Source organism: Crocodylus porosus, unplaced genomic scaffold (assembly GCF_001723895.1).
Source record: "Crocodylus porosus isolate Cpor-Errol unplaced genomic scaffold, CroPor_comp1, whole genome shotgun sequence".
NCBI lineage: Eukaryota > Metazoa > Chordata > Crocodylia > Crocodylidae > Crocodylus > Crocodylus porosus.
Window position 1 is genome coordinate 6,399,254 of NW_017728948.1, and position 8,929 is coordinate 6,408,182.

General features: G+C 41.0%; 2 protein-coding genes across 3 annotated transcripts in view; one reads left to right on the top strand and one right to left on the bottom strand.

Moving 5' to 3' along the window:
- The window catches only part of CTNNA2 (catenin alpha 2), an 870,740-nt gene that overhangs the window by 596,621 nt on the left and 265,190 nt on the right, over positions 1-8,929 (top strand). The gene's annotated exons all lie outside the window — the stretch shown is intronic.
- On the bottom strand, positions 4,736-8,696 carry LRRTM1 (leucine rich repeat transmembrane neuronal 1). The gene has a single exon (XM_019552981.1). The coding sequence runs from the start codon at positions 7,832-7,834 to the stop codon at positions 6,269-6,271; it is 1,566 nt and encodes a 521-aa protein (XP_019408526.1). The 5' UTR covers positions 7,835-8,696; the 3' UTR covers positions 4,736-6,268.

Here is an 8,929-nt window from a genome sequence, read left to right on the forward strand (position 1 = left end):
TCGCGTAGCCCTACACCTCCCTTGGTGCTACCTGCTTTGCATGGCTAGGATCTGGACAGTAGTCCTAGCTTGGACCACTGCCAGTCATCCCTCTTTTCCAGAAGCACTGAGACTCACATATATTTCTGTAAAGTAAACGTTGGTTCTTTACCTTTCTTATGCATGGCTGCTACACATTTGGACTCAGAATCCATTCATGGCAATGTGTTGCATTCAAGTATATCCCTCCCCACCATGTTGTTTTCCCACTTTCTTCTTGACTTTGAAATTAGAGTGATAGGAATGATCAGGACTAAAGAGGGAACATAAGAAGAGCAATTGGTCTAGGGACTAATTAGTTGTGTCTGAATGCCAGCAAGTTGCAATATCTTTAAAATAATAATAATAATAATGAAATGCCTTCCTTGCAGAGTAATATGGATTTCCCTGCAAACACGTTCACTGGAAACACGTTGCAATAAAATTACAGTGCTCCTCGGCATTCAGCTGGGATCCTCACAGCCACCCACCCAATTACAGTTGTGGTCTTGCCAGCACAAACTAGATTGTAGCTTTATTTCATTATTTTTTGTGGGCATCCTCTTTTTATTTTATTTTTCTTGACAACTTGAAAAATGCACACCACTCACCCCATTTCTTTTATCATGTCTTTCTGCTGTAGGGAAGTCTAATGGATAGTTCACATGGGTCTTTGCAGGGTTTGGATTGGTTGATTTTTATTTAATGAATATTCCAGATGGCTGTTTTTAAGAGCTGAGTGATTGTGTTGCATGTCTGAAAGGTTAACTTTTTAGAGTACTGGCATTTCCCCCACTGCCAACCACATTCAGGCTTGGGAAGGTATGCATGAATGTCCAGAATAACGCAATGGTAAATGTGTTGACACTAGGCGGGTCTGGATGGATCAAGAATCTTAAAAGAGCAATGGATAACAATACACAGGAAAATAACTAATATGTTTGTAGTAATAGTTGTGACCACAGCTGCCGAACGTGAGAGATATTGCATACAGTTCATGCAAGAACTGTTGAATCTTAGCTGCAAATATGAGGATCTTTTAAGTGCTGGGGGAAAAAAACCTGTTTGGGGTATGAATATTTCAATGTCTAGATGCTCTCTACAGCTAAGAAATCCAACCAACAAAGATCCAGGAGGTTCATGATGATGGAAGTCAGGTACCACAGTTCTAGAAAGGCAATAGTGTTATATTTCTTGGTTTGGATGCCCTAAAAATGGGGGGACACATATAGGGACATGCGTGTGGGTGGGTGTGTAATACAGCGCGTGTACCTGGAGGACAGTCTTGGAATCTCTGTGTCTGGCCTGCCACGGCTTGAACACAAAATGTGAAACCATTGGAAAAAAAATTCTGACTTACCTTGTATGCCTGTTTAGCCTCTCTGCTTTCCCACCTAGTCTTCTCTTTCCTTTCATTATGTCCCCCCATTCCTCCTTTCTATCCTGCTGTACAGTAAATCTACATTTTCCATAGTACCCTCTTTTAGCCAAGCCCTCTCATCTCTGCTTACATGTTCTGCATAACTCTCCTTTATCCACCCACCTCAGCCTTAGATTATTCATTACTAATCCTGCCTTTTCATGTTTTTTTTAACCTGATTTAGTCCTTACTTCAGTCTTTTTCCCCCTTGTCTTGTCTATTTCTCCTTTCCCTCATTTCCTCCTTCTTCTTCTTCTTTTTTTAATTTGAAGACATTTTAGCACTAGCAATAAGCTTGCTAATTAAATACTGCTTCCCATTTGCTTTTCTGAATGCCATCTGATATAACTGTTCTTTTTCTTAATTCAGTAAATCCTTTTGCTACCAAAGTAAAATGAGACCGGGGGGAAAAAAGGAAAAGAAACAAATTTAGTACATCTGGAAAGCAAATGCTAAGCTTTTTTTTTTTTATATCAGAACTGAATAAAATGATCCAATATATGCATTTCAAGGTCCCTCAATACCCTGACCATAAAACGTTACAAGACGCATTAAACTGTACATAGTATGCTCAGGTATCATTAATGACCTTTCCTTAACAGACATAAGCAAGAAAATTGAGAGTACTATTTGGGGTCTCATCATCAGTTTAAAGCTGAGTGCCTAAATTTTGGTGCACATATGGTATAACAGATCACTCACTTTGTATAGACCCCTGCAGTAAATAAGCCCAATGGGTAAAGGATGGAGTTTACAGTTTTCAGACAGAATTTCTTTGTATTTATATATTCAGCCCAGAAACAGAATATAGTACAGTAGCATGGATTCTCTGATTTCATATCACTCTTTTGCAGTAGTACAGGAATAAAGAGAGGGGGAAGAAAAACAGGAAGAAAAATAATTCATCCCTCATATACATTCAGAGCATACACAGCAACAGTCCCTTCATAACTCGGTCCACTGTGAGTATGCATTGATGTTAGGAGCAAGAGACTTTATATTAAGGATCCATAATACTGATTGTGTATTAACAAGCCTCATAAAAGGTAGTTTTCATGCTTGCCATCCACCATGCCTTCTAGCTGAAAATGCAGAGAAGAATAGCTTTTGCTAATTCCCTGGGTGTTCAAAGGGAGATTGAGTTTTACTGAGTGGAAGATAAAAAGGGCATTTATAACCCTTTGACCTCCCCCAAAGTATCTACCAAATAAGAAAGTGTGTGTCAAAGTTATCCCAGGAGTATATTTTTATAGCCATGTCAACAATTTCAGAAAGGGGGCCCACAACTGAAACACTGGCATCTTTCTAGACAGTTAGGTGAATCTGATACCTGAAAGATATGATGACGAGTTAGAGCCTTTTTTCCTGCAATTGCTATATGTATGCTATAAATGCAGTAGTGTGGAAACACACCAATGCAAGCTGCCTGGAAGCAGGATGGAAATAGCTGGATTGATGCTAGCTGGATTGAAGTACAATAAATGCTTTGTCTTTGCAATTGAAATATTAATGTGTTTCTCACATTAAGTTTCATAACAGATGTGAGCCGTCTGAAGAATACCACCGTGGTGTGGTACAGTGTCACTGTGATGGCAAGGGGCCATAATAACAGTTAGTAGGAACCCTGAAAGGATATACACAGGTGTCCTTTGGGGAGCCTGACATACTTGTCTCGTGATTGTATGACTCTCATTTGTCTTTTTAGAAAGGGATAGTTTGTAAAGTTGGTCTTTTTCAGTATCTGAAAGTTTAATAAATGTCATCCTGCGTATAGTGAGACCATCCATCATCCTGCTATGGGAAGCAAGTCCTTGGTAGTCACTACTCTTCTTTAGGGGAAATGGCAGCAGTAAATAATGAGATTAACTCTTGCTGTAAAAGTGCTGCACCTTTTAACACTCAGATTTGCCGGTTTTAGTTTGCTTAAACTGTCAATGCAAGATGCATGAAGCAATGCAAGGTGAATAAATCACAAAGGTGGAATTGTTCAAGTCTCTCAAAACCTCGCTGGATATTGCTAACACCAACAGACAGCCTGAATAATTCTGGAGGAGTGTGCAGTCACTTGTGTGCAAGAAAACGCAGCAGACACGCATGCTAAAAATACAGAGAAATACAACCACGGGATGTGTGTTTGTCTGCATCCGTTTTGCAATAGGTTTTACAGGGATCAAAACACCAAGCACATAAATGAACTCTGGAGAAAAAAAATGATTATACCAACACTCTTTTTATAGCAACAGGGATCACTGAGGAAGCCAAGTCAGTCGAATGTGTTTTTACATACATAGATAGCACTTAGCATTCTTGGTGTAGTCTTTGACACATTCCAGTAACTGGTTTAAACCGATCTCTGTATGTGGGGTGATGGTGCTACATTTGGATTTGAGGAATGTGTGGCAGTGTTCAAAGTTTGAGAGCCAGATGCTTCAGCCCTTCCCTAGGAAACCCCACATTGCGCTCAGTGGTTTTCATGAGTAAAGAATAGAAATTGTGGCCTTGAATTAACTCTGAGGGAGTATATCCTCTTAAAATGAGCAAACTTGAAAACAAGCAATAGATGCTTTCCTGTTACCATCACTGCTGGACTCATTTATGTATACCGAGCCACTGGTGTCAATGGGAGTTTTGCCATTGGCTACCGCGGTGAAAGGATCCGGTTTGACACGTCATGGCACAGAAAGAGAAATGCACTTTTGCACACACCAGGGAGTCACAAACTAGCTATAATGATGTTAGCAAATATTGAAACAGGGGCAGATTATAAATGCCTTCAAAATAGAAGTATTGCATGTTAGGTTTAAAATTTGCAGTAAAGACAAAAAATAAAAAAAAATCCACAACAAAACTAAAATCCTGTGCCAATGCAGAATACCTTGGGTTCCACTTAGAGCAGTGTCCCTAAACCAAAAAATGTGTTTACAATATGTCAGCATCCTGTATATCATTCATGTGAGAAGTGGATTTTTTTAATGTGAAATTTTCGCCAAGTAGAGGGAGGAAAAAAAAAAGTTTGAGCTGTCTCAAAGAGGTGCTCATCTGACACAGAAAAAAATCATTTATGAAATGATTAGCTAAGATGAAGATGATGGTATAATCAGCTACTTTTTCCGAACATGAACAACACGGATTGATTCATGCTTGGTCTACATTTACAGGCGTGGTTTAGCCTGTTAAGGATGATGCTACCTCTACCCCATTTTTAACAGCTAAGTTGCCATATAAGAATGTGCTTCTTCTGGGGCATTTTCTGATGTTGGTGGTAAGCCCAGCATGAAGAAATACGTACAAAGTATATAAATTTTACAAAATCCTTCACGTGTAACAGTTTATTAGAATGGTATGCTATATAAAGGAAATTTCAGAAGATGCAGTGCTGGATGCTAGAAAAAACATAACAGCCTCATTTTCATTGACACGAGTGGAGTTGTTCAAAAGAGCAATCAGTAGGTTGGTCACATACTGGCGTGAAAAATCCCAAATACAGAAAAAGCAAGCATTTAGAGAAGGGCAGTAAAATAAAACAGCAGTGGGACTCTGCACGAACAAGTATGTGCTTATCAGTACTGTCCGTGTCAAGAGTTAGTGGGGGAGGGATCATATCCTTTTTCCCCCCCCCCCCCCTGCACATATTTTTGGAGGAGAGGTTGTTTGTGAAAGATGCCCTGCGATGGACGTGAATGACAGGCTAGGCATTCACAGCAAGAACAGGATTTTCTAAGTTTGCTATGGTACCACAAGTCTGCTCTAATCCCCCTCTGCCTAAGGTGGCTGCAGTATTACACCCAAGATTTTACTCTTGAAACACAGAGAGCTTTCACTACTGAGAATTGGATGGCTGCCTCCTCAGTCCTTTCATCACTGCTCTACAGTGCACACAACAATGGGTTCTTTGCTTTTAGCATATTGCACAAGAGCAGGGAAGTGGGAAATGCTAGGAGATTTAGAATAAAGCCCTTAAAACATTTCTTTGCGAGGAAAATGATAAAGTAGCACTTTTTTTTGTAGGCAGTGTTTCAGTATTTTTTTAGGAGATTGCAATGTGGTTAATTTAGATACGGAACGTACTAATGAGCTATGCTGCATTTTTGTGGTTCTCAAAGCAACTTCCAAGTGAGCTGTCTTTAAAAATCCTCAGAAATATTACCCTAGTGACACGGTTGGGACTTCAGCCTTTCTCAGGGGCATCGGCCCCTTCTTCTAGCGATACACAGTCACAGGTAGCGCATTTGACAAAAATATAATTTCAGTGTCATGCTTTTTTTTTTTTTTTTTTTAATCTTCAGCATCATGATATAAGTGAATGTGTCATAATTACAATGTGAAGCCAGCTGGTGAATGTTACTCGCTCTGTTTTATGTGGCTTCCTTGCTGCTAGCCTTCCCATTTCCACACTGTATACCAAGAGGAGAGAGGTTAAACTGTTGCATTTTGTATACAGGGAGCAATTCACGTAATATACACCAGTCTGTAAAAACTGTAAATGCTATTTTTTTTTATTTTAAACAGGTTTGTTTGTTTTTTGTTTTTTTGTTTTTTTTTAGTTTACAAAAATCAATAATTGGTACCTTTTTTTTTTACACTCTCAGATTCCTGAATATTGACAGATCTTCAAAGGGAGTATTACCATATGAAATTTCAAGATTGACTGTCCTGAAGATTTTTAAGACACAATAAAGCTAAAATATCAAGTCTTTTTAGACAGATCCTTGTACAATTTCAGCAAAGAAGTGCATCAGAAATCATCAGAAAAGCACATTAAACCCCCCATCCAACTGTCTCTCTGCCCATTGTTATTTGGTTGCACACTGTTTAGATCCCCAATGAAAATCACACCTCGCATTCCCTTGCTGGCTGCTGGTGACAGGAACAAGATCCATATTCATTAATGATCACCAGGGCTCCTTCAATGTGGTTGGGTTTGTAATCAACATAATACTCCTGGGCCGACATGGCAGCCATTTGATGCATGGTCTGTTTCTGCTTCTGCTTTCTGCGCTGTGTCACAAAGCACTGTCTTAGTTGCCTTAGGCTGGCTGGGAAACACTTCCATGACACATACAACACTAAAACCACTATGAGAAAAGAGAAAATCAGCGCCATGGTCCCTGTCACCACCTTGTGAATCTGCACAGCATTCTCAGTGTTTTCACCGGGCATAGTTACGGTTATGGCATCTGTCGTTCTTTCTCCTTCGGTATCCTGCACGTCGTATATTGTCGTGGCAGGGCTATAACTCAGCACTTGGTCACTGTTGTTTGTTACTGCCGAGAAGGTGTTAACACTTGTTGGGTCTGCTGCGTCTTCGCACAAGTGAAAAGCATAGACGGCATCTAAAACATCCTCGCCCTGTGCATACTCGGGGGTGGCACAGAGCAGGTTGCTGTCGTAGCGCCCCTTAAAGTTGCTCAGCCAGGAGGCCAAGGCGCAAACGTTGCGGCTGCAATCCCAGGTGTTTGCAGACAGGCTGATGCTAGTAAGTGATTTCCAGGAGTTGAGGATTCTCGGGTCGATGTAGGTTAGCCGGTTGGAGTCCAGCTGCAGTGATTGGAGGTGAGGTACGCTTTCGAAAACATGAGGCTCCATGTATTCAATCTCATTGCCAGAGAGATCCATTTTCTCGAGTTTCCATATCCAGTCCAAGGTATTAACTACAATAGTGACTTTATTCCTTCGGAGGCAGAGAGAATGCAGCGAAATGAGCCTTGGAAAGTGGGCAAAATTCACCTTCACCAAATCATTGTGCTCGAGGTGCAGTTCAGTGAGTTTGAACAAGCCTGCAAAAGAGTTTCGAGCCAGGCTTTTCAACTGATTGTATCCTATGTCTAGAAACTTCAGACTGCGACAGTCCTGGAAAATTCTCACTGGCACAAACTTGATGGCGTTTGACCGCATGTGCAAAGTTGTTAGCTTTCTCAGTCCGTGAAACAGGTCTGGTTCCAAGGACTGCAGGTTATTATATGATAAATCCACACTGCGCAAGTTTGGCATGGGTCGGAAAGTGGTGTTGGGCAGTTGGGTGATTTTGTTGGAACTCAGGGTGAGTTCTTTAACTCTCCGCAATTTTTGAAAGGCATTCCCCTCCACTGAGCAAATGTGATTGTGATCCAGATAGAGCCACGTGAGCTGCATTAACCCTGTGAACTGTCCATCATGCAGCTCTGAAAGGCTGTTGTACCGCAGAGACAAGCCCATCATGCCCGACAGGTTGCGAGGCATCTCTGTAAGATTCAATGATTCACAGTACAAAAGCCTGCCCTCACACCGACATAGCTGTGGACACCCACTATTCACGGCTGGAAGCATTTTAAAAAAGATACCCAGCGTACACAATATCAACCCCGGGGGCTTCCTCAGCAGCCAGTTTAAACAGAGACCAATAAGAAGGAAATCCATTAGCAAGAATATTTCCAAATAGGCTCGAGAATGTCCATTGAATCTTTTTCAAATTCTACATCATATTTTATTTAAAGGGGAAAAAAAAAGACACAGAGCCAAACATTTCACTTTACAGCATGCAGAGGCTGTGCAGCATTAAAGTTCACAGGCATTCAAAGGTAAAAGGATAGTGATTATGTTCATGTTAAATGCTGCAACAAAGAAAAGAAATCTTTCTTCATGAAAGAATTTAATTAAAAAGTGTCTTACCCACCCTTTTCCAGAGAGTGACAACCTCCATTCAGTTGCTTCCTTTGTGTTTGGACTAATTATATGCAGAGCTAAAAAAGACCCCTCTGTGCTACAAATTCAGTCCCTTTCAATGTTGTGCAAAGCTGGCAAGCTCACAATGTCTTACTTTGCTTCTGCTCAAAGAGCTGAAGGGTTGTCCAGCTAGCTTTTTAGCTGACTTCTAGGACCTGCAAGTTTCAGAACTATGTGCATGAGCTTGATCTTCTCCTTCTCCCTCTGTCCTTTTCTCTGCGGTTAACACTGTGGCGTGAAAAAAACTCCAAACTCTTTCCTAACGACTCCACAGGATTTGACAATCTGTTTAATGTCCATCATTGGAAATGACCATTGACCGGCACAACCTTTACTCCATAGAGAAATTCATTCACTGACCGGCTAAGGATAGCTTTATTTCCCATTCTTTGTTCGGTTTGCTTGTTAGGTGATGCTTAGAGCAGAGAGAGAGACAGCGAGAATCCCTTCCCTTCAGCTGAGCAGTATGTTGCTAGAGCATGCAGAGGCACCTAGTGCTCACTGAGTGTCGTAGGCTACTCATGATTCTACGCCTGCACTGTGCATCTCAGACATGGGCAGATTGAAAAGGGGTGGGCATAAAACCAACATTTTAGTGAACCAGTAAAGTAATATATGTTCTTTGATGAAATGGAAAATACTTTAAGCCTATCTCTCCATTTCTCTCCCTCTCTCTCCCACACGCACGCACACACACACACACACACACACACACACACACACACCCATTCCATAATCAGACCGGCATTTCTAAGTAGGAAGCTATACAATTATATTTCTCCCCCCCCC